The 26,011-nt window shown below is 48.5% G+C and overlaps 1 protein-coding gene across 1 annotated transcript in view; it reads right to left on the reverse strand.

The window, feature by feature from the left end:
• LOC119382863 (prolyl endopeptidase) overlaps positions 1-26,011 on the reverse strand; it is a 65,214-nt gene that overhangs the window by 12,270 nt on the left and 26,933 nt on the right. The window contains exons 10-14 of the mRNA XM_037650750.2: positions 22,653-22,757; positions 12,409-12,489; positions 9,700-9,813; positions 7,073-7,215; positions 3,701-3,817 (exon numbers count right to left, since the gene is read on the reverse strand). Coding sequence (XP_037506678.1) covers positions 3,701-3,817; positions 7,073-7,215; positions 9,700-9,813; positions 12,409-12,489; positions 22,653-22,757 — 560 coding nt within the window. The remainder of the gene's footprint in view (positions 1-3,700; positions 3,818-7,072; positions 7,216-9,699; positions 9,814-12,408; positions 12,490-22,652; positions 22,758-26,011) is intronic.

Raw genomic sequence — 26,011 nt, forward strand, 5'->3', positions numbered from 1 at the left:
ATAGGATACGTTAGGTTTCTACAATAGCAATTCTGCGCTTACAAAGTTCTCCCTTGCGCCGCGAGATGGCCCCACCTACCCGGCCTCTCACGGTTAAGGCTGCAGTAACCCGGTATTACGCAAGCACAACGAAGGACGAACTAAAATTCACTATTAACGCTGCCTCTGTGTTACTTGTTAGCGATGATATTTATCTATACGCTACTCCACTTTGATAGTTTGTCGCCGTGTCGGCGCGTACCTCACGTGTAATGAAACGACACACTCATTCCGCCTTTTCCCAATTCTAACACAATTCCCCGACATGCTGACTGACAAACACACGTCAAATCATGCTCGTTCCTTTCGCCTGTCTTTTCTTGATGGTTTGCGTCTTGTAATTTCATGAAATCATTCGAAGCGGCGCGACAAAGATCAGGCATGAAGAGTGAGAGTGTTTCCAGGTGTCGGCGCCACGATAAAAACACTCAAATCGAAGACGTCATTGCTACTAGTGCATCGTCACTCAGGATGGTATGCGTCACACCGAACACGTCACAGTAGTGTCGATTTCACAAAATGATGAAAGCCCCTTTGAGATTTCGTACGCTCTTTGCCCTCTAAATAAAATAACTTCCAGGTGACGGACGCCATTCAAGTTTGGTCAAAAATACTTATGCATACCGAACAATCGAATGAAGAACACATCTCGAGCTTGAAATTTTATGTCAGTGCCCCTTTAATATCGAGTATATACGTAATGCCAAAGCGATGAAGTACATACACAATCAATTTTCTTAGCTATGTATCTTACGATAAGTGGTACAAAGCTCGCACTTTTAGGGACGAATGGCCCCGGCAATTTTCGCCTTTTCAGTTGCATTCTCCCTTCATCTCTCACTTCCTGTGCGCTGGACTCTTTTGTTATGCATCCTCAAATATTCTATTGACGGTTTTCTTCCATTTCTATATACTGCAAATGGGGTTAAGTGCGTGTCCACTTTCGCAGGGCACAACTAAAGGCAAAACTATGGCCTCCGAGATAGGCTTCGGCAATTACGGAGGCCACAGGCAAAAGAAACCTGAAGGTGGTCACGACCAAGACTTTGCGATTTACTTGTATGATGCACGTGTTAGCATTTAATAGTTAAAATGGGAACTTTGAGCCTTTATACTGTACATGCGCGATGCTGTGTGGCGACGACCAATTCAGATTATGGGAGGTCGCGGTGCGCGTGATAAACATCACGGGTCTTCAGTCTGCCTCTAGCTGCTCACTTCATGTTACACAACACGCACCGCGCACTGCGGTCAGAGGCTTTGTTAAGCTTTATAGTCACGGTTACCACGGTTCTCCGTCAGGGCTATGCAGAACAATAACAGCAGAGCCACATTATCACACTTTCTCATGCGACCAGCTGTGCAGAACGCGAGTAATTCGCTTACCCAACACGTTCGCAATGGCCCGTATCCAGCACTCTCGCCTTTCTGCTTCGTACGACAGGTATGGAAATCAGTAAAACTTAACGTTATAATTCAGCCCTTTACGTCCGTGGCAATTCAGAATGCAACAGTTAGCGTCAGTTGTGGTGTTTCTTCGTAGCAGGCAGAGCTGTCACGTCTGCTTTGTTTTCGCTATCGATCTCGTGAGTGATCCAGCAAACACTTCAACATGGTTTGGTGGCGCGCCGACTAGCGGAGAGAAATTCATAGCTCTCCTGATTAAATGCACAAACACATGCAATATTAAGTTAAACTGTTGATTCGCACCCACTATTTGCACCTGGTTCCACAACAAATTTTGCAAGGAAGTCTGACTTTGCACTAGCCAATACTGCTCCGACAGGTGGCGCTATGTGTCTTGCGAAACTCCAGTCTCTGACATCTACTTAAAAAAATTTAGAGGATTTACAGATACAACAGATATTAGGGTAAACTACATAAAAATGATGCCCTATGAGGACCTCTTTTACACATGTTGCAAAAGGGTGCCCTTATTACAAGTAGTGGTTTATGAACACTAGTGAAAAGTGTTCAAAAAGACAACTTCATCTTGAGGTCACGTGCCAACATGAACAGCTTGCTCTCTTGCTTAAAGGGGTACTGACACAAAATTTCGCGGCCGAGATAGCCTGCTGGATCGATTCCCGTGTACGTGCGTGTACCATCTGCAAAATATCGACAGCGAATAAAGTTTGGAAGGTATTTTATATGAATTTTGAAGTTCGCGAGCGCGATCCAGCATTATAGGCCGCACCTAGTGCATTGACACCCTCGGAGGTGACCCGAGGTGACCCCCCTATTTCCCCTACGTAACCGTTGCAGCCGGTACAAGTTACGATGACGTCATAGCCGCCATTTCTGTTTTAACGCTCTTCCCGACGAATCGCTCCTCGCCAGCGGGTCAAACCTGAAGTGATTCGCCACGTCGAAAATTCCTTCCATCCCCGCCGCAAGAAAATCGTCGCCATCAGACGACGATGAGCCCGACGACGACAGACCGCGCGGAAATGCGTCACTGTTCTATGTGCTCACATGACCGAGCGTTTCACTCGCTAGGTGGTGATAGTTGCACCCGGCGGCTTGTCGTTTTTGGAGCTCTGTCAAACCGAAACTGAGGCTGTGTCGGTAATGAGGAGCTTGTAATTAATTATCTGTCGCGCGCTGCAGCAAACAATGTGCCGTGTTATGACTAACAGGCCCCCAGCAACACATTGCAGCAAAAAAACGCGGGGCGAAAGTTTTTGTGTCAGGACTCCTTTAAGGGGCGGACACTGCACTTTTAAACTTTTTGAAAATTCTTGATCGATTTTGACTAAACTTGCTGATTTGATGTAAATGTGTGTGTGCAGATTTCCAATATGTAATTATTTTTCTAGTACAACATGTAGTTTTTAAAATACCAAATATTTCAGATGCCTTTTTGGGAGCAAGATTCCTAAGCAGAGTGTTACAATGTATATCAGCATATCTCAATGTCCTATGAGAATTGCACGAAGTAAAAACAAGAATGGATCTTTTGAACCCATTTGAACAAAAGTTATGGTACACTGAACATTCATGAGTGAGTCAATGTAAAGCTGGGATTTCACTTGCATTTTCATGGCACATACTGACATACAGTTGAAACTCGATTTAATGAAGTGATGAGGACGCTCGAATTACTTTGTTAAATTGGGAAGTTTGTAAAATCGAGGAAGAGATTTGTTGGTCCTTTGAAATCTATAATTGTAACGTAGCCTCGCCCGGGAGCTACTGTGACATTTTATTTACCACTAATACACGCCTGCGCGTTTGAAAAATCTGCGAGGACAGCCCAAGCATGAATTCCTCCCGTGTCCGAGTGATACAGGCGAAGTAGATGGTCACACGAAGCTATGACAAGCTGCGGATATTCAAATACAGGGAGAACGAGTGCAGTTAATGTGTGAGCATAATAATAATAATTGTTGGGGTTTAGGGTTTAACGTCCAGAAGCCACGATATGATTATGAGAGACGATGTAGTGGAGGGCTCCGGAAATTTTGACCACCTGGGTTTCTTTAACGTGTACCTAAATCTAAGTACACGGGCCTCAAGAATTTTCGCCTCCATCGAAAATACGGCCCCCGCAGCCGGGATTAGATACCGCGAACTTCGGGTCAGCAGTCGAGCACCATAACTTGTTCTCTTTTCCACTATTTACAAATGCACTATAGTGAGTCACTTCACAAGTACTTACTTGTCCTTGGTGGTGTAGTTGTTCTCAACAAGGTACTCTGCAGCAGACTGGACATCATCAAATGTGTTCTGTTTATGAAAGAGGCGGCCTGCATTGTGCCATGCCTCACCGTATTCCCTGTATTAAAGAAAAAAAAAGTGCATCACATTTCTGGACCATTCAGTGCTATTAATGACATGTAACAAACTGTAGTGAAAATTTTGGTCACACAACCGAACCGACCTGTCGTGCAGCACGCTAGACTAGACATCCAGGCAAAACATGCCAAGCGTCTATGTGCGCTTCTTTCGGCACTCTGTAGTAGAGCACTGCCCAAGCCCGGGCCGGCCCGGCCGAAGCGTTTTTCGGCGGGCCCAGGCTGGGCTTGGGCGTGAAAGTGCAGGCCCGGGCCGGGCCCGGGCTTGAGGCTGCGGGCCGGGCCGGACACGGTAAGTCGGGCCTTTGAGCACACGCGAACGTTATGCATTGCATGGTCTAAGGTATACTGTGCCAAGCTGAAGTGACACGTGCAAAGAGCTGGCTCTTAGTAAAGCTTAGCAATAAAAATAGAAAAACAGTTGAAGTGCTTTTTTTTTTTCACCAGTATAGATATAGATTAGCACTGTATATTTTCACTAACGTTTCGTCTGCTGGACCTGACTTTGTCAAAGTAACAAGTACATCGTGGTGGGTTTCCTTGTAAACACGCCAGATCACGGAGATATATATATATATATATATATATATATATTAAAAGCACTAACAATGAGCCAGATCACGGTTGTTCCCATGGGAGGAATAAAGATTTCGGTCTTTTATTCTAGGTTGACACATACGGTACATTTCATTTATATTCCTTGGTATTACGTACCAAAACCACGATATGATTACGAGGCACGCCGTAGTGGCACCGGATTAATTTCGACCACCTTGAGTTCTCTAACGTGCACCTAAAGATAAGTATACAGACGGGTGTTCTTGCATTTCGCCCCCATCATATTGTGGCCGCCGTGGCTGTGGGAATCGCACCCGCACCCTACGCTCGGCGCCTTGTTTGCGCTCGAACGTACGTGTGCAGCGGCATGCTATTTCACGCGAGGCGACGGCAGACGCGGCCCTGTGGCTCGTTAAGTCCGAACCCACGCTAGTGGCCGTACTCCTGTGAGATACGTGCACACTACAGACTTAACCCCTTGAGGGTTTTCGCCGTTCATGTACGACAGAAGCTTCCTGGTACCAAAGGGTTTTCGCCATACATGTACGGCATAGCGTTTATTTTTAAAACGCGCCCCTTTTTCGATCATTTCTCTTGCTTGGCCTGTGCTGCCACACTCCGGGTTTACGTGGAATTTTTTTCATGCGCCGATGTCTCTCCGTTGTATTTCTTTTTTGCTTCCCAAAACGGCGCGCCGGCTCCCGTTTGCCCATCCGAGTACGTTCGCAGTGCAGCTGGTTTGAAGTGCGCGTCTTTATCGATCATTTCTCTTGCTTTGCATGTGCTGTCACGCTTCGGGAATACGTAGAATTTTTTTCATGCGCCGATGTCATTCCGTTGTTGCTTTTTTTATGCTTCACAAAACGGCGTGCCGCGCACCGGCTATCAGTTGCGCAACCGAGCGCGCCCGCGGTGCGGTTGGTTTTAAACGCGCACCTTCTTTGATCATTTCTCTTGCTTGGAATGTGCTGCTATGCTTCGGGAATACGTGAAATTTTTTAATGCGCCGATGTCTCTCAGTCTTCTTTTTTTTTTTTTTGCTTTCCAAAGAGGCGCGGCGGCTTTCAATTGCGCATCAGAAGGTGCGCACACGGTCCGGCTGGTTTTGGTTTGGTCGTTCGGCTGGTTTTCGCTTCTTGCGCCCGCAAAGCTGATGGCTGTTTGGTTTCTAATCTCTCAAAGGGTGACCGCTTGTTACTCTCTCACGTTTATTGCTTCCCAGGGCGCGATTACATCTGTTTCCGTGCGGCGCTGAAGTTACACAAACGACGCCGCCGTGAGTACGTTTCCTGTTTTGGGGTCTCAGAAAAACTGCGTCTTGTTGGCGATAAGACGAAGGATTACTGTCGCTTTTTCACTCGTTTTGCTTTCTGGACGGGCGCACAACCATAGAGTTTTCTTCCGTGCGCTCACTGACGCAGTTTGCACGTTATGGAAGCGCGCGCCCGTTGCTCTGCTGCCGGTGAGTCGAGCAGCGATTCTACCGATGCGGACTATGCCCTAAGTTGCGAATAAGAATCTGATTCATTGTATTTCAGTTTGTCAGACGAGGATCTTTTGACGAGTTTAGACTCCGATGACGATCAAGGAGCGATATCCGAAAAGCTTGCGCGGCGAGCCATGCTTCATAGACTATCACACGCTGAAAAGTTTTTAGTGTTAGAGCCCTAACATTTTTTACGGGAAAAGTACTCTGGTGCACTTATTTTTGTGTCTGTGAGCTATGTTTAATACAATGCAGAATTTTTATTCATAGGAAACTCTTAAGTTTCTTTTTTTACGATTTTGCTTGATTTTACTACGAATAAATCATGTGTATGTAACAACAAAAATGATTTTTTGTCACTTAACGGTCACGAAAAAAGAATACTAGACAATTTTTTTCTGAAATAGAATCGTCTGAAGAATTTATTTCAGCAATAAAAAAATTACACATTTTTGGACTGCATTTCGCGAGAAAATTCAACCATCAAAGGGTTAACAGCGAAAGAGATTAACCGCTGAGCGACCACCGCAGGCAAAGCAACATTTCGATGCATGTACACACCGGATTTTCCGTCCGATCGCCCGCTATAAAGCGCACGGCATCATTAATAATCATCATCAACTAATATCCTCTAGCGGGCCCGGGTCGCATCTGGTCATGAACAAGCGCGCCCTGGATTAGTTTAGTAATGAACGCCCGGGCCCGGGCTTGGAACCACGGGCCGGGGCCGGGCTCGGGCTGGGTTCGGTCATGTACGCCCGGGCCCGGGCCAGGGCTGCGCTTGGAACCACGGGTCCGGGCTGGGCTCGGGCTTCATAAAGTGGGCCCGTGCAGTGCTCTACTCTGTAGAGCAAGGTTATGCAAAAAACTAACGAACAATGGGCAGGTTATTATTGATTAAAGAGCTTGCAAATGACCCTTGAATTATGAAATGCTGCTTGAATACCGAATCTTGTCTTCTTCATGTTCTGTTATTGTGCAGCGTTCTTCTTTCTTTAGTAATGAACCAACTCGCCCAAGCATCCGTTTCAGAAAACTACTAAGTGACTGATTCTGCCCAACAGCTTGCTGGTAAAAGCAAGAATATAAGAAAGCTACAAGTTATGCCTTGCCTGGCTTCATTGCCTGTTCCCTTCAAGTGGATGTGTTGGTGTGACACATGCGTAAAGGAAGCGTGAAAAAGAAGACGCACCCTCCTCCACGCACGTTGGCGATGGCATACACAAAGCCCAAGTGCTGCATGAGCAGCAGGCACGACACGCTGAAGTAAGGCTGCAGGCTCCGGTTGAAGCCTCCGTAAGCATACAGCAGGCACGGTGATTTCAAGGGCAGCCCCTGCATGAAGAACCAAAACTCATTCTTGCAATCTAGGGAGAACACTTCCCAGCACCGTCCTTCCTCCAAGCAAGTGCATTACATTGCTGATGTCTTACATATGTTGCTTTGGCCAGGGGGACAAAGACCCCAGAGAGACAAAGACAAGATAAACACAAGCTGTGCAAGTTTGTGTTCATCTGTAGTGAAAATTTTGGTCACACAACTCAACCAAACCAACAAAGGGTGAGCACTGAAAGGAAGGGATGAAACAGTGCCTACTCAAAGAATCTTCAGGCGCACTTCTTACGAGATGCCTGCTTGGACAGGTATGTCATGTACAGTCAAAACTCGTTAATATGTACCCGCTTTAAGCATACTAACGGTTAAAACGTAGTTGCGACGAATCCCTGACCGAGTCTCATAGAGCCTAATGCATTCGCTGACCTCTTAAGCCATAGTGCTTTGTCCTATACCTACCGGTTAGTGCGTACCCTGCGTACCGCAATAACGTCTTGTGCCACAAAATTTTATTGCGCCGCTGAACTTCCCGATGCCACAATGTGCCGCCAAAGGTTTTCAGTCTTTTCGAGAAGTGCGTAGATCGGTCGATCACCGATTCCGACTTCTGCGCGCATGCGGAGACACCCTTGCGGGTAAGCATTGGGAAAGAACGAAGGTGAGGCGGCGGCCACCGATGAACGCGCCAGCATGACTTATTGCCGGCAGTCTTATCCCAATATCTTCAGATGTCTGTTCGGGCACGCGTGCGGCGCAGCACTACTTTAAGCCTACTGCACGCTTTTAATAGGCGACAACCTGAACGCGCTGGGCCGCCGATCGCTGCCGCCTCGTTGTGCGGGGCCGTGTTCAAGCGCGCGCCGCTTTGTAGAACAAACGAAAGCAGCTCGCTGTTGCGGAGTTGAGCGTTGCTTGGTCGCGGGCAACGAGAAACCTCTTTGCATTGACGCTATCATGCTAAATGCACGCATACGGTACAGCAAGCGTAGCGCTGTTGTAACCATACTGCACGCTTTTATTGGGCGACCACCCAAACGCACTTCCGTCCGCTGCCAGGACCGCTAGAGCGTTGCGAAGTGCGCATCGCTTGCAGGAAGTTCGTCCTCGCCGCATTAACCGAACAAGCTACTCACTGCATCTGTGCACGGTCTGGAGCAAAGTGGGTACGAAGAACACTACCACGACAAATGCATGTGTGCGGTACAGCAAGCGGCCCAGCAGTGACAACGTGGGCCGAGAAGGCGACGCGCTGCACGCAACTAGCCAGGAGACGATCGGCTCCCCGCAACCGTACCGCGTTTCACTGGAACTGTGTCAGTTTTCATTTAGTAGTAGATCGCGGTAAAGACACACACACACACATATATGGCGGAAAGCCGACACTGTCCGTTCTGTCGCTATGTCGGTCACTGCGTCACTGCGTATACCGGACCCTGCAATAGTTCCGAAACGCTCCTTAGCGTCGCCACCGCGCGCTATCGGCACTATCGGACGGTTGTGCGAGAGTACCAGAATCTTTTCTCCACTTTGGCAAAAAGAAGGAATAGGCTTTGCAGTGGGTACTTCAGGCAATATTTGCTGTGGCACTGTACTTATTTTTTGCTGGTGGAGATGGCGTATGTGAGGAGATGCAAATTTTTACTTGGTAGTTAATGCATACTGCCATTTAGTGTGCAGTTATGTGGCATTCCCGGCAGGTACGCATTAACGAGGTTCCACTGTATATACTTCAAGCATGAGATTACGAAAACCAATGACAAAAGAAAGCTCCAGTGTGTTCGGTATTCCAGTTATACATGCAACGGCATTAGTGTAATGCCAGGTCACTGCATGCTGGTAGCAACATTTTACGACGCTTCAGATAACCATATCTTACCGAAACATTTTCGTATTCCCCGAGGGTTCTTGTCAAGAAAAATGGCAAACAAACACATTTAAGTTGCCTGTTGTTTAAGTGGCAGTTATGCCACTGCCAAGAATTTACACCAGCAGTGAAATAAAATACACTTGGTTAACCCAATTACAGCTCGTGTTTGTCTGGTTGGGCTCTGCGCCACCAGATAATGCATGTCTGCCTCATTGTCCAGTTCAAGGATTAGAAGTGTGCTGTACTTCAAAACAACGTTGTTTTAATTGTTCTAAGATAAAAATAAAGGTAGCCTCTTACTACCTAGGAGGCTTCACGAAGTTTCTAACGACGTGATTTGGGCATAAGTGCAGTAGGTTCTGCTTTGTGTTTTCTTTTCTTTTATCTTTCTTCATATTGGCAGGGGCAACCTGTATTGCATAACTAAGGATGAATGTAAGAGTAAAGCGGTAACAAAGAAGAAATTTTTCATAAGTGGGTGTTGGGGGGGGGGGGGGGGGGGGAGTATGAAGATACAGTGAGCAATTTCTTTCTGAAGCATGAATCGGCACAGAGTTCAACAGCTCTGTAAGACCGCAATATGAGGCAAGACACGGAATTCAGGGACATTGAATAACCTTTTGCTGCACAATGAACATGGGAATCTTGGTTCCATCCTTGCTAGTGTAGAACACCTGCTTAGTCTCAAACTTGCTGGAATCAAATCCAGGAGGATTGATTTTCTTGTAAACCTGCAAGAGGGGTAAAAAAAAAAAGAAACGAATTTCTGTCAATGACATCACACATCACATAAAGCAGGCATGTGCAAAAGGACAATTTTAAGGATTTGAACAGCACCAAAGGCTACATTCAAGAGGAGAAATTCTGTTTTATTAATGCACTTGGATTTGGAGACTCTTTTTTAGCTGCCTTTCCTTTGCCACACTGTCACTAACAGTACATATACAGCAGACTCGCGATAACTCAAACTGACATTCAAAACAAAATAAAATTTTTAGATGGCCAGTGACATCTTCAATGTACCATATTTACTCGTTTGTAACACGACCACGACTGTAACACGAGGGTTGACTTTTCATTGCGTCCAAGATGGAAAAAGAATACCGCGAAAGTAACGCGAGGGGCGATGTTTTGTTGCGTCCAGCAGAAAAAGAAGACCACCAAAGCAACGAAAAGCTAGCAGAGGCATGAAAAATCGCATTAATGTCTCAAAACGTTGTTGAACTTTGCACATCTGCCGAGTGACATTGCTCGCTTTGAACTGTATCGATTGAACATTGACCACCATGAGATGACTGCACTGTTCTAAGACAAAATTAGCAACACGCTGCTCCAATTCAAAGTGGCGGCTGTGACGAGGCCCACGGAAACCTTTTCGGCCATGCTCACGCCTGCAAAGGAGCTCCTGCTGCAGCTGCCACTCGCAGATGGTTACCTCACTCACATCGAGGCTTTGGGCAGCAGATGATTTCTTGAGCCATCAAAATAGCATGCCTCTTGAAACAGCTATTGTACTGAGCACGACACGTCCCCATCGCAAGAGGAGCCGAAGGGGACTCAAAGCACCCAAAGGCAACCAAAGCCACCGAGATCACCACACACGACGACACAAAAACAAATACGAACTGCACGCCGTCAAAGAAAAGAGAATGGTCATTGGCTTGTAGCGGATCCAAATTTCGTTCGGCTGGCACATGCTGCCAACATAAATCGCGAAATGCCAATACCGTAGTTGACTAGAATTGGGTGCATCATCGCACTTTTTAGACAACTTGAATTCCGGTGTTCAATTGTAAAGCGAGGGCCGACTTCAGGTAGTAAAAATCTGGAAAAAAACTCGCATTACATTAGATAAATACGGTATAGTAAGGTCACTTGATTCAAACTGCTCCATTGCGTCAATTTGGTTAATTCACACTTTTTGCTCGTCCGTGCTAGTAAATACCTGATGCCTTTGTCAATTGCTAGCTGAACATTTGCATTCTTATATCGCTAACAGCCATAAATAAAGCCAATAGCCTGCCTAAAAGACACCCAAACTATCCAAAATGAGTACACCAACAGTCGCATGTTTACTGAAAAAAAAAAAAGAAAGAAAGAGAGAGAGAGAGAGAAAGAGAAGTGTGGCCTTGGTGCATTGTGTCCAGAATGCTCAAGTCACTTTCGCTGCAGCGCACTGATGTCACATCGAAAAACACACTAAGATTTGGAAGGGGCTACCAGCTTGTTACAAGGTTGAAGTATGCTCACGAGTGAGTAACAGACCATTTTGTCCCTTAATTACACACGCATGCCCGTGCCATACAATAACGAGTACCAGTACAATTTTCAACGGCTAAATCATTATTGGCAAGCATTCAGACCTGCTTATGACATTGCGGTGGCCGTGAGAAACAAATAGAAATGCAAGCCAGTTTTTTTTTGTCATGTGCAATCGCTTAGAATGGCCCTAAACCGCCTGCGATAAATTTTTTAAACATTTCAACTAAACACGCGCATCGAGTTCAGAATGTCGCCATGATCAACAATGCCAAATGTGGCAGCGCTATGAGCCACGGGCACCCCACAAATTCCAAGAAACAACCCCTTCTCCTCCCCGTGCCTTTCGGCATTCCTCATCCCCTCGAACAGTTCGCCGTAACGCCAGCATGTCGTCTGCTCGTCATCTACAACACCTGTTTGTCTGCTCGCAGGTACGCGCTTGCTGCTCTTCATCCTCACATGGCAAGGAGGAGCACTCGGCCAGGAGAAGAGACAAGCCGACGAGCGAAGGAAAGGGTGAAATGAGCGAGGGCCTCTTTCGTACCGTCAAACGCGTGTAACTCCGCTATTACAGCAGTGTTTCAAAAAATTCACACGGCTACGTGTTCGTTGTAGACTAGTGCACAATTGAAACACGACAACTAAATTTCGACCTCTGGTTGGTTTAGGGGCCCTTTAAAGCCATAGAATGGACATCAAGAAATGGAAAGCGCACCTCAAGATGGCAAAAGTAAGGTGGAGTGATGAAGCTAAAAAACTTGCAGGCATAAAATGGCATTACTTTACACTATACAGGGTAAATTGGATATCACTGAGAGAGAGCCTTTCGTCATGCAGTGGATATATTAATAGGCTGATGGTGATGACATCATTATCAGCTTGAGGAGGATGAGGATGGGCACCCGTCCTGCGTGCAATGTTCATTGTCCTCGTTTGCTTAGCGCTTAGATGTTCGGACAAGTGCGTATGACCAACTAGTTCAAACCAAAGCTATGTCCAGTACACCCCATCTATGACAAAAAAAAGCATCCACTGGTGGAAAAGTCAACACAATTGACACTCACCTTGGGGCAGATGGGCTCTTTGCTGAGGTCGCAGTAGTAGATGGTACCAGGCGTCAGGAAGGATGTGAAAAAGTAAAAAATCTGTGTAGATGAGAAAAAAAAAATTAAAGGTTTCAAATTAACACAGCTCGCAACTTAAGTCCGAAAGTGGACCATGAAACTAGAGCATGCCAATTTTTCAGCATGTCGAGTTATTCACACGTTGCAATGTGCCCTTTTTGTTTGCTCACTCGTTTCTTTGTTTAATCAACGGACACACACTTCTATCCTGTTGTTTTCCCTCTGTAGCACTTGTTACAAGGCTGAAGTATGCTCACAGGCTTACAAACTAAACTGATTTCAATTTTGTTTGCCAGATGACACGTCTGAACCTATAGCATTTATTTCAATTTATTTCAAAGCAATAACTGCTTCTGAGCCATGGCCAGCTGCTGTTTGAAAGTTAATACTGCTAGGCTTGATGTTAAGGGGGGAGGTTGGGATCGAAGCTGAAATTCTTAATTTTTTTTGTAGAAGAACAATGAAATTTGGCATGCTTATTGGGAAGTGCACTGAATGACTATTTACAAAGTTTCATTTGTAAAGGCGTTTACTGACGGCGGGATCGATGGCGACGATGCGCAGCGACGACAGTAACGACAGAGCGCAGACTCGCAGACTCTCACGAGCAAGCGCACGGGGGGCGTGCTCTCCGACAAGAGGCGAAGAGGGCGACCCACTAGAAGGCGCTCAAGAGGCAGTCACAGCGTTCTAATGCTTCTGTACAATTACCCCGGGTACGCAAAGGGAGCCGCCCGGCGACCTAACAGCTGGTCACTATGAGCGGGTCATGGTAGGGCTTGAGGCGCTCCACGTTCACAATGTCGCGCCCTCGACGGCGCATGTCCGAAGATGGCTCAATGGGTTCAATCATGTAGTTGACCGGGGACGTGCGTTCGACGACACGGTAGGGGCCTTCGTATTTGGGCAGTAGTTTGGAAGAGAGGCCAGTTGCAGCGGTCGGGACCGAGAGCCACACGAGCGCTCCAGGGAGGAACGTGCACTCAGAAGTGGTGGTGCCACCGCGAATGCTCTTCTGCCGCTCTTGTTCGTGCGTTGTAAAGGTCTTCGCAAGCTCGCGACATTCTTCAGCAAGCCTGGCTGTGTCCGAAATAGGCGCACATTCAGATCGATCCGGCCTGTAGGGAAGGATGGTGTCGATGGTGTGCGACGGGTGCCTGCCGTACAACAAGAAAAATGGCGAGAAACCAGTAGTGCTCTGAGAGGCGGTATTGTAGGCGTACGTGACGAAGGGCAGAATGGCATCCCAATTTGTGTGGTCGGCTGCGACGTACATTGAGAGCATGTCGCCGAGCGTGCGGTTAAAGCGTTCGGTGAGGCCATTCGTCTGCGGGTGGTAAGCAGTAGTTTTGTGGTGAACGACGTTGCACTCTTTGAGAATGGCTTCGACGACTTCCGACAAGAAGACACGGCCTCGATCACTGAGCAGCTCCTGGGGCGGACCGTGACGCAGCATGAATCGGTGGAGCAGGAAGGAGGCCACATCGCGCGCTGTAGCCGCTGGGAGGGCGGCGGTTTCGGCGTATCGCGTTAGATGGTCAACAGCGACGATGGCCCAGCGGTTACCAGCCGAAGTCAGGGGAAGTGGTCCATACAAATCGATGCCCACGCGCCCAAACGGACGGTTAGGGCAAGGTAATGGTTGTAGACCTGCTGGCGACACGTGCGTTGCAGGTTTTCGGCGTTGGCAATCGAGGCAGGAGCGAACAAACTTCTGCACGTAGCGGTACATCCCTCGCCAGAAGTATCGTTGTCGAATGCGGTGGTAAGTTTTGGTTACCCCAGAGTGCGCGCATTGCGGGTCAGAGTGGAAGGCCTCGCATATTTCAGAACGCAGAGTGCGGGGTATCACTAGTAGCCACTGGCGGCCGTCGGCGTTGTAATTGCGTCGGTGGAGTAGGTCGTCACGAATGGCGAAATGGTGGGCTTGACGACGCAACGCGCGAGTGGATGGTGTTGCCGATGGATCCGCCAGCAAGTCGATCAGCGAGGTGATCCATTTATCCTTGCGCTGTTCGGTAGCGATGGTGTGAACGTCGATTGAAGCAACAGCTATGTGAGATACTGAGCAGGGCGCATTGTCGTCAGGCAAGGGAGAGCGCGAGAGGGCGTCGGCGTCAGCATGCTGGCGTCCGTTGCGGTACAGCACGCGGATGTCGTAGTCTTGCAGGCGAAGTGCCCAGCGGGCGAGACGCCCTGAGGGATCCTTCAATGACGACAGCCAGCATAGTGCATGATGGTCGGTGACGACATCAAATGGGCGACCATACAAATAAGGTCGAAACTTTGTAAGGGCCCAGATGATCGCCAGGCACTCTTTTTCCGTGACTGTGTAATTGGTCTCGGCTCTGGTAAGCGTACGGCTTGCGTATGCCACGACATATTCGGGGAACCCTGGTTTGCGCTGCGCAAGGACAGCGCCGAGGCCTACACCACTGGCGTCCGTGTGTACCTCCGTTGGGGCCGTAGGATCGTAGTGGCGTAGTATGGGAGGCGACGTCAACAAACGACGGAGCTTTGCGAAAGCGTCGTCGCACTCTGACGACCACGAATGGAGGGGCCCGTTACTTCCGAGGAGCTTCGTCAGTGGCGATATGATAGTCGCGAAATTTCGAATGAAGCGCCGAAAGTAGGAACACAGTCCTACGAAACTGCGCAGTTCTTTGACGGACGTAGGTTTGGGGAACTCGGTCACGGCCCGAAGCTTGGCTGGATCGGGAAGAATTCCGTCCTTCGACACGACGTAGCCGAGGATTGTCAGCTGTCGTGCTGCGAATCGGCACTTCTTTAGATTGAGTTGTAGACCGGCGTCGCTCAAACGCGTCAAAACATGCCGGAGGCGTTGAAGATGCGTGGAGAAGTCCGGAGCAAACACGACGACGTCGTCGAGGTAGCACAAGCACGTGTGCCATTTCAGGTTGCGCAGAACGGTATCCATCATGCGCTCAAAGGTGGCGGGCGCATTACACAGCCCAAACGGCATGACGTTGAATTCGTACAGGCCGTCGGGCGTGACAAAAGCGGTCTTCGGTCGAGCGTCATCAGCCATAGGTACTTGCCAGTACCCTGAGCGCAAATCGAGAGATGAAAAGAATTCGGCGCCTTGCAGGCTGTCAATCGCGTCGTCTATTCGCGGCAGTGGATACACGTCCTTACGAGTGATCTTGTTGAGTCGTCTGTAGTCCACACAGAACCGCACAGAACCATCCTTCTTCGCAACAAGAACGACAGGAGACGCCCAGGGGCTGTTAGAGGGTCGAATGACATCGCGTCGAAGCATGTCGTCGACTTGCTCGGTGATTACACGGCGTTCTGCGGGAGATACGCGATATGGACGTTGTCGCAGTGGCAGGTGGTCGCCAGTGTCGATGCCATGCGTAACGGCCGACGTGCGGCCGAGAGAAGTTTGAGCGACATCGAAAGACGGGCGAAATTCTTCCAACAGGTCCAGAAGCTGAGAACGCTGGACCTGCGTAAGGCTGTCAGCTATGGAGGAACCAAATGCGTCAGCGGGTGATGACCCAGACGTCGAAACAGCACTGAGCGTACTGGAACTTCGGCCGTGCGAGTCATCGGGCTCGTCTATAACTTGTGCGTCTTCGAGGGGTTCCACGCTGCCGAGACATTCCCCTCGCACCAACGTAACACTGTACGAAGAGGGGTTTATTACAAAAATAGAGGTGCTGCCCTGAGTGATTTGAACGGTCGCGAAAGGCACCAGCAAGCCTTTCCTCGTGCAAACACGGTCATATGGCGACAGGAGTGCAACGGTGTCGGATAGACTGGCGCAGTAGACTGACACCGCCGTTGACGAGTTTGCAGGCACTTTGACGTCGTCTTTGACGAGTACCTTGCTCGCAGCCGATGGACTGTCTGCCGGCGTCAAATTAGAGAGTGGTGAGAGCTCTATTTCGGCGGGTGCGCAATGAATTACGGCGTCGTGGCGGGAGAGAAAATCCCATCCGAGGATGACGTCGTGAGAGCAAGCGGGAATTATGATGAATTCGACGGCGTACAGAGCGTCCTGAATGAGGACACGGGCTGTGCATACCGCCGTCGGTTGAATACATTGGGCGCTGGCTGTACGGAGGGAAAGACCGGAAAGTGGCGTCGTCACTTTTCGTAGCAGGCGGCTTAGTTTAGCGTCCATAACGGATACGGCGGCTCCAGTGTCGATAAGGGCAGATGCGCGAACCCCGTCCACAAAAACGTCTATCACGTTCGATGGGCTTCGCTGAGGGCTTTCGCAGTTCGATAGCGTCGCAGCCCTTGCCTCGTGGACTGCGACGGCTAGTTTTCCTGGTCGCGTGCGACCGGACGTGGGCGCATCGGCGACAGTGAGCGACGTCGGGGAGACGGAGAGCGCCGAGTAGATGGACCTTGGCGTGACGTCGGTGACGGAGGCGTAGGTGGGGCGTAAAATGTGCGGTTTGACTGGCTGGTGGCGGGCGAGACGACTTGAGGCGGCTGGACGCGATTGCAATAACGCGCCACGTGGCCGGCGTAACCGCATGCGAAGCATATGGGGCGGTTGTCAGGTGTGCGCCATCGGTTTGCTGGAGCAAGGCCCGCCCATGGCGCAGGACGTGATTGACGGGGCAGCGACTGATATGACTGCATCGTGGGCTGCGGTCGTGGCCTCTGCATTACGTCGGCGTAGGTGGCCGGCACAGCCGCTTCGAAGGACTGATGCCTAGCGGCGGCTTCGGCGTAACTGTTTGGGGCTGCCGTCGATATTACTGGGGACGTCCTTGCGACAACTTGGGCGTAACTCAGTGGTGCAGGAGCCGGACGGTGCTGGTGGTACTCAGGCACGACCTCCGCGATTTCCTGCTCAATCGCTCGACGGAGGGGAGGGGGAAGGGTGGTTGACGGCTGGTGAACGTACTGAGGTTGAGCAAAGTCCAGCAGTGAGAACTGGCGCGCGATTTCCTCGCGCACGAATGACTTCACCTCTGCGAGCAAGGCGGAGTGGTCGGATATGGTCGACAAGCCAGTGAGCTCGGCGTCGCGAGATGGAGAGCGACGGGTCATCGACCGCTGCCGGCGCAGCTCCTCGTAGCTCTGGCAGAGCGTGATGACCTCGGCCACTGTGCTGGGGTTTTTGGCGAGCAGCATCGTGAAGGCATCGTCGTCGATGCCTTTCATAATGTGCCTCATCTTGTCAGATTCTGACATGGTGGCCTCGGCTTTCTTACACAAATCGAGGACGTCTTCAATGTAGCTAGTAAAGGTTTCGCCGGCCTGCTGAGCTCGTTCTCGCAAACGCTGTTCGGCCTGCAGCTTACGAACGGCAGGGCGGCCAAACACGTCGACAATGGCGGTCTTGAAAGCGGACCACGTCGGGAAATCGGATGCATGGTTGTTGTACCACATGCCTGCCACACCCGCGAGGTAGAAAACCAAGTTGCTCAGCTTGCCGGCTTCGTCCTATTTATTGGGGACGCTCACCCGTTCGTAAATCGTGAGCCAGTCCTCCACGTCGGTGCCATCCGCGCCGGTGAAGACAGGAGGGTCGCGGATACGGGGGACACCGGGACAAGCGGTTGGAGTAGGAGGCGGCGTTTGCTGAGCGGCGTCTTGCGGCATGGTAGATGGCACGGTACGGGATCGAAGCTCCAGGGGCATCAGATGGAGACCGAAGTTGTGGGGACGGTACAGCACTCTCCACCACTTTGTAAAGGCGTTTACTGACGGCGGGATCGATGGCGACGATGCGCAGCGACGACAGTAACGACAGAGCGCAGACTCGCAGACTCTCACGAGCAAGCGCACGGGGGGCGTGCTCTCCGACAAGAGGCGAAGAGGGCGACCCACTAGAAGGCGCTCAAGAGGCAGTCACAGCGTTCTAATGCTTCTGTACACATTAAGATATCTCCAGCAGTTTTGACATTATAAATTTTTACTTGCATCATTGTTGTACCAAACTTTCAGAAAGCCTGGCGTGACAACAAAACATGGTAAAAGACCAAAGTCGCCCTTATATTTTAGCCATAGGAATGGTTCATGCTATGACATTCTCCAAATACTATTATTACCCCAATTTTTTTTTTAACGGAACATTACATCCATGTTTGCATAATGCATTCGTTATCGTCATGTCAAATTAGCTAAAGAGTAAAAGAATGAGAGAGTAATTCAAAAATATAGGAATGTCATAGCATAGAGAATTGACTAGGGAATACAATGCGACAGACCTCATGGAAATCCATCAAGCCATAGTCGTGCTACGCTTTCTGCAAGCGCGACAGTCTGGTCAAAACACACTTCTGAGAAAACGGGCCCTAAAGTTGCACAGCCACTACATGTAAATCAAAATGCCCTAGGGCTGTAATATTTAGTGTCTTTGCTGGCAGGGGTTATCTCATGTCCTTGATCTTTCATTTTTCTGCACTACGTGCTTTCCTTTTTCTTTATTGGTTATTTTTGTCGGCTCTTTGAAAGGTGAGCCTTCAGGTTTAATGGCCAGACGTGGACATTACAAGTCTGTGGCATGCAAATTTAGGTGTGCTGTGGCAGTTATGGCCAAGACATTGGTGGCACAGGAATTTCTGAGCAGTACTTAATGAAGCGAGTTTGGCAGATAAAAATTCGTCCACTCCTTTACACAAGTTCATTTGTCACCCCCGCCTTGATACGCTTCATCATTCACCTGGTCGTAGTAATGGTAGTCGGCGAGGCTTTCATTATTTCAGTACATTTACAAAAGCTTGCTGCGATACCATGCACGGCTTGAAGCGCGCCTAAATTACATCACCACTGAGTGCTTATTTCCCCGCGAAGTGCTCGGCCGCGGGGTTCGGGAAGTCTGTGCCCGATATACTGGGTGGCGGCATTTGCTGGCGATGCGCAATATGCCAAGTCGCAGCGATGAAACATCAGCGTTCAATATGCTTGGCCTCACATTTTGGGGCGCCCATGTGTGAAATTGTCACGGTGCTTCGAGCGATCGCTGTGCGACGAACTTGGGGACATCGAGCGGCCGTGGCCGTGGGGTCCGCGGCGCAGCTGCCGATGCGTCAAATGCCGATCAGCGATTCCGAGCTGCCAGTGGGCGATATCATTTGTTGCTTGCAACAAAGCGCATTGCGGATTGTTCACTTTCGCCTGTCTGCTAGCACGATGTTCTTCCCCGCAAAGTTCGAATTCGTTGGCGCCATAAACGTAGTTAGGCCTAGCCACGACTGTGAGCAGTAATCACGGTTGCGGTGTGCGCTGCCGCAGTGCCTGATGTTTCAAAGTTAGTCATGTTCGATCACGAGCACAAAAAAGTCGTCCCACGGTGGTCTTCGTCACCAGGTCCGAGATGCCGACGGGCAGAACTTCTAACCGCGGGTCCCACGAGTGAACGCAATACAGGTCCGAGACGTGCTTCTGCGATGTTCGCAAAGAGCGCGTCAGGCTATCGCAGTCTGATGCACGGTCTGATGAATGAGCTTCCGGGTGCAGCTGCTAACGCGTAATTATCATCGACCAGCGAACACAAAACTAGTGTGAACGCTTCAGTAATTAGCGTGATTTTCCACAGCCGTGACCCCGCAACGCGGAAGCTGCAGACGACGCACACCGGGAGCGACCATCGGACCAATGGCGAGGCGCGCTGGAGCATCATGGCGGCCGCGTCCAATTGGGGGCCTCGAAACGACCTTTCAACGTTTGCTTTTTGTGCGCTTGTTTTTAAATGGAGGAGCCAGCTGAGGCGGGGAATTCAAAGACGAAGAAATGCTCTTTCAGACGAGCCCTAGATGGTGGTGCTTGGTCGCGCCGTTACGCTTTCTTTTTTTGCGATTTCCGCGTTAATTTTCGCCACGTCAGCGGGCGCAACAATTTTTAATAGCACTTCTACGCGGTTTTCAGTGAAGATATTTTGGGATTAGATAGAAAAAGGGCTACAGAAACTGCAAACGTGATTTTCAGAAAATTGATTTTTTTGCCATTTTTCGCGATTTGAGCCCCGCGTCCCCCCTTAACTGCACAAGTACTGCGAAGTAACATAACTTCCTCACAAAGCTATGCGTTATGTTTTCTGCAGCTGTATTTATTTTGTTAACTACACCAATGAGGCATGTCAATATTTGAACAATAGCACTAAATGTCATAAGTGAAATTGCATCCAGCTGTTGGTAAATGGTAATTGATCATTGATCAATCAAACATTACATAAGACAAGAAACTGTGAAAGGAAACCACAGGGGGAGATGGCACTTGGAAAAAAGTTTTTTATTTCTTGATCGATTTTGATTATGGTAAACTTCCTGAGTTTATGTATATTTGTGTGCTAATTTCAAATATGTCATTACTTTTCTAGTATGATGTATAGTTCTTAAAATACAAAATATTTCAATTGTCTTTTCGGGAGCAAGGTTTTTTTCTAAACTGAGTTAGTTACAAAGCAAATCAGCCTATCAGGATAATCTGGAATCAGAACTGTGTGCAGCGTAACAAAAATGGATGTTCTAACACCATTAGAACAAAAGTTATGGTATGTTCAACATTCAAGAGTGCAATTCCAGCTTAAAGTTGACTTACTCGCAAATGTTAAACATATCATAACTTTTGTTCAAATGGGTTTAGAACACCCATTTTTGTTGCACTGCACACAGTTGCGATTGCAGATTACTGTGACATGCTGATCTACTATGTAATGCATTCAGTTTATAAATAATCTGGCTCCCCAATAGGCACATGAAATATCTTGTAGTTTAAAAACTACACATTATACAGTCAACTGCCGATTTTTCGGGCACCTGATTTTCCAGACATGCTCGAAAATTCGGACAATTTCACGGCACCGTCACCAGCCCCATAGACGTCAATGTATAAGAACATCCGAAATTTCGGACGCTGAAGAGTTTCAGCGTCCGATTTTTCTGACTTTCTCCCCAAATTGCAGGTCTGAAAGGCATTAATTAAAGAACCCCCCCAGCCTTGTCTATCATCTCGTAGGTTCGAACCAGCGCTTTTGCGAGTCTATCTGTTTGCGACAGTAGCAGAGTTCGAAAGTCAGCTTTGCCGCAAAGCCAAAGTGTTATGGAGTGGAGCTAACCAGAAATTCAAAGGGGTCGCTATCATGGCACGCCGTGCGGCGATGTCTTTACGGATAAGCCGTGGAAATGCACCGAGGTGTGACGGCGGCAGGTGGCAAACATGCCAGTACAGCTTAATCGCTGACAAACCTAACGATAAGCATCTTCAGTTAACTGCTCAGTAGTGCACGTGGCTTAGCGCAGCTACATGCGTACTGCACGCATTTAATAGGCGAGAGCCCAAACGTGCCGTGCCGCCATTCATGCTGCCTCTTTGTGTGAGACCGCTAAGTGCGCCGCACAGATGCGTTGCCTTCACGAATATAACCAGCTCGCCATTGCCGCGCCCGTGTGCGGTCAGGAACGGAGTGGGCATCATGAGCACTTTCATGACAAATGAATGCGTACGGAACAGCAACAGTACAGTGACGGCGTCAGCTTAGTTGGCGATGTGCTGTACACAACTAGAAACGATCGACTTCACCCGGCAGCAAATTGCATAGCGGCAGAGAATCGGCAATGTGTGCGCACGCGCATCGAGGAAAGCCGGACGAGTCGTCCGCTCTTCCGCCACAGCCCTTGTGTTCTGCGTCATCATTTCCAAACGCTCCATGTGAGAGAGCCGTAATCTATTCCGCACTTTGATGGGTATCAGCGGCACTCATCACGACGCAAATTTGCAAGTAAGTGGTGGTTAGCATGTAGTGAAGCGGGGTTTGTGGCAGGTACCGAATGTATTTGTGAGAGCCATGGGCTCGCACCAAAATGCCTGATAAGTGCACTGGGAGGCATTAAAGCTATTTCGGACGTGGCTGTGGCGATTTGACCGCTTCACCGAAATAAAAAAGCAGGAATTTGATTTTTCTGACTGCCCGATTTTTTAGACGATTTCCCGATCTCTAGGGAGTCCGAAAAATCGGACGATGACTGTAGTAGAAAAGTAATTGGATATTTGAAATCAGCACACAAATATACATAGAGCCGCCATGTTTCATCAAAATCAATCAAGACATAAAGAAAAATTTTTAAGAGCAGTGTCCCCCGTTAATGGTCTTATTAAAGGCCATCAATTATCTAGACGTGGTAGGGAACAGATAGCTGCGCTTTCTGCCGCTCATGCCTTGCAGCTAAAAGCCAGAAATGTAGACAGATGATTACCTCATGGTCTTTCTTCTCACCAGCAAAGCCAGTGATGGTGCCAACATCTAGGGGGAAGTCCATGATCTTTGCTCCCGTTGAGAGAGCATGCAATTGAAGCACATTCTGTAACAATATTTGAAGGAAAAAAAAAACTTTGGTTAGCTTTTTAACAACCGAATTTTCATCATGTATCTAGTGCAAAGATACAAATAATAGGTACTTGTATCGTATATGATGTATCAGCAACCATCTGTTATCTTATGCCGACATCGTTGCAAAACCTACTTTTGCCTTTCCCATCAGCTTTCACAGCCATTCCATTTTTCCTAGCAAAGATTCTGCTAAAACAACTTCAAATTACACAAGAATTTTATTAAACACCTTTGCGAATCTGCTAAATTGCACCATAATCCCTCAATAGCTTTTCTGGTCACGAAACTGCCGCCTCAGTTTAATATAGAGCTAGCGGCGGCCGCTAGGGGCGCCGCAGTAAGATAAAGGCCACACAGCGGAGCGGCCGCCGTAGGCGACGCATTCTTCTCTGGTACGTCGCATCCAAAAAACCCGCATTTTTTTAGACAATATTTACACTGTATTTTGTCGTAGCAATTACAAGAACTAAACTTGGAACGTCTGAGAACGTTTTCTCACCGAAGACATGGCGCATAAAAAAAGTAAACAATCTTAAATTCAACTGGCGGCTCAGTTGTGCCAGCAGTCGATGCGAATAGACCTTTTGTTACTGCGAAATTTGTCTCTGGTTGGCCCAACAGGCCTAAAAAAAATACTTTGGCGTTACTGTCATGCGGTGTACAGAGAATGAGACAGCGGCATTTAAATACATGACAACCTGAGCTCAAGGTCGTGCACTGTCATTTCCCCAATTTCCGATTGCACGCATGTCGTTCCTGCAGTGGTTACGGACTGAATATACGTAACAGAAAATGTTCTACAACGTGAGTTTGCACTTGCCGGTAATCTTTTTGGAACAGATACATCGGCAGATCGTAGCCGTCAATTAAACGCTTGCTTAATGGGAACTGTTGTCGTTTCCAGGCCTCAAAAGCTTTGCTAGTTTTCGTGCGTATCAGTTGTGCGACACAGTTTCCTAACGCGATTTTTGTTGTTAATATTTCTAATGAAAACCGCATAGATTAATTCGTTCCCCTCACTTCGCATTGCGCTTCTTAATTAATCTACCTCCTGTGAGCAGGGTGACGAGGACTGACGCACGTTTGCAATCAGTGCCGTACTACCTTGGCGAATGAGGACGCTTCATAGAATTGTAATCGCGACCTTTCTTTGAAGGAAATGAAGCCGTACAAATGCTTATGAGAAATAACAGATAATTTTCGGCTTCACTCAGAACTGGGGTAGTGTAGAGCGCAAAAGACATCTTAAAGGAGTACAGTAAAACCTGGATGTAACGAACCTGCATGTAACGAATTCCTGGATTTAACGAATTTTTTTCAATCCCCAATAATACCATCCCCATAGAAGCACATGTATTTGTGACCTCCATGTAACGAAGGTGTTGCGGCAATTCACCTGAACGTAACGAATTTGCAGCACTGATCATTTATTATTTTGAGTCGTAACATTACTAAAATCTTGTATGTACAACGCGTAAGTTTTATAATACGAAAATTAATAATACACGGGGGCGACTGCGGTTAGAACGCATACCATTGCAGCAGGCAAGTGTGTGCCGCGATGATGATACAAGAGTCTCTAGAATAGCTTGCGCCGCTTAGCGGCAAACAGAGTTTCCTCGTTGCAAAGCCTTAGAGATGGCAATGCGACGCGCCATCTCGAAGGGCACGCTATGCAGCTTTTGCTTGCGAGTTGCGACGTCTGGTGGCGCTACCGTGCCGAACGGGTGAACGAAGCGGTGAGGCGGGTACGTCGTGTTCTCTCTTGTTAGGCCTCTCAGCTGCTCTCGCTGTGACAATGAGCTCCGTGCCGAGAAAGCGCAAGGTTTTGTCTTTTGAAGAAAAGTTTGCGATTGTAAACGCGGTTTCCGCGGGTGAGAAAAAGAGGGACGTTGCTGCGCGATTTAATATCCCAGCCAGCTCCCTGTCGACGATATTGAGTGTGAAGGACAGCATCCGCGAGGCAGCGGAGTCGGGCACGGGCTCGAAGAAGAAAAGACTGAAGAAGTCAACGTACGCTGATGTGGAAAAGGCTGTCTTCACCTGGTTTCTGGACACGCGGGCACGCAATGTGCCCATAAGTGGCTCAATCCTGCCGCAGAAAGCGAAGGATTTTGCGTCTATTCTTGGCCACGACGATTTCAAGGCAAGTAACGGCTGGCTACAAGGGTTCAAGAGCCGGCACGGTATTCGGTAGAGTGATTAGCGGCGAGTCCGCATCTGCTGACAGCGATGCCTCTGCCTCGTGGGTGGCCAAGAAGCTGCCTGGCATCTTGGACCGCTATGAGTCGGCGGACTTGTACAACGCCGATGAAACGGCATTGTTCTACCAGGTGTTGCTGAATCGCACGCTGGAGCTTAAAGGGCACAATTGTCGAGGCGGAAAGCAGAGCAAACTATGCGTCACGGTCTTGCTTTGTGCAAACAGTGACGGCAGCGACAAAAGAATCCCATGTTGAAGAAATGTCGGATGTGGCACTTGTAGAAACTGTCACAGATCGTGGTGATGGTGAAGGTTCGTCAGAGGCAGATACATCGCCGTTGCCTACCGCGAAGGAGGTCTTCGACGCGCTGGACGTTCTGCGCCGTCATGTTGGCTCACAGGATGACGAGGCAGCATTGGATGAGTTGGTTTCTCTGAACCGGCGCGTGACGTCATCTTTGACGTGAAAGACACAAGCCAAAATAACGCAGCTTTTTTCGTCCTAAATAAATATTTGAGGTGAGTGGCACTGAATTGGCATCCGCCGCGTCTTCGTTTGGTTTTCGCGATAGTTTCTCTGGTCTTTACTCGGAAACCTGGATGTAACGAAAATTCGCGAACTTTTTCCAATTTCGTTACATCCAGGTTTAACTGTATTGACACACAAATCTTGCATCTTGTTTTTTCATGTTGTTGTTGTTGTTACAATAAGTGGCTATTGGCCCGTTTGCAGGGTGTCTACTGAGTTGACATTTCTAAATTCCCTGAGTTTTCCAGGTTTTCCCTGAGTGTTCTTGCTTAAATTCCCTGAGTGCAACAGAACTTTGTTTTATGTCAAGATGGGTAGACTCCATGTCGCTCGATGACGTCACCCTCTAGTACGCACAATAAAAAATAAAAATGACTTAATCCCATTTGAACAGTATGGAGTACACTTAAACCTCGATATAGCAAAGTTCGTAAAAGCGGCAATTTACTTCGTAATATCGAAACTGAAATTCGACCTTTCGTGCAAGGCATAG

The sequence above is a fragment of the Rhipicephalus sanguineus genome, chromosome 2, assembly GCF_013339695.2.
Source record: "Rhipicephalus sanguineus isolate Rsan-2018 chromosome 2, BIME_Rsan_1.4, whole genome shotgun sequence".
Classification (NCBI taxonomy): domain Eukaryota; kingdom Metazoa; phylum Arthropoda; class Arachnida; order Ixodida; family Ixodidae; genus Rhipicephalus; species Rhipicephalus sanguineus.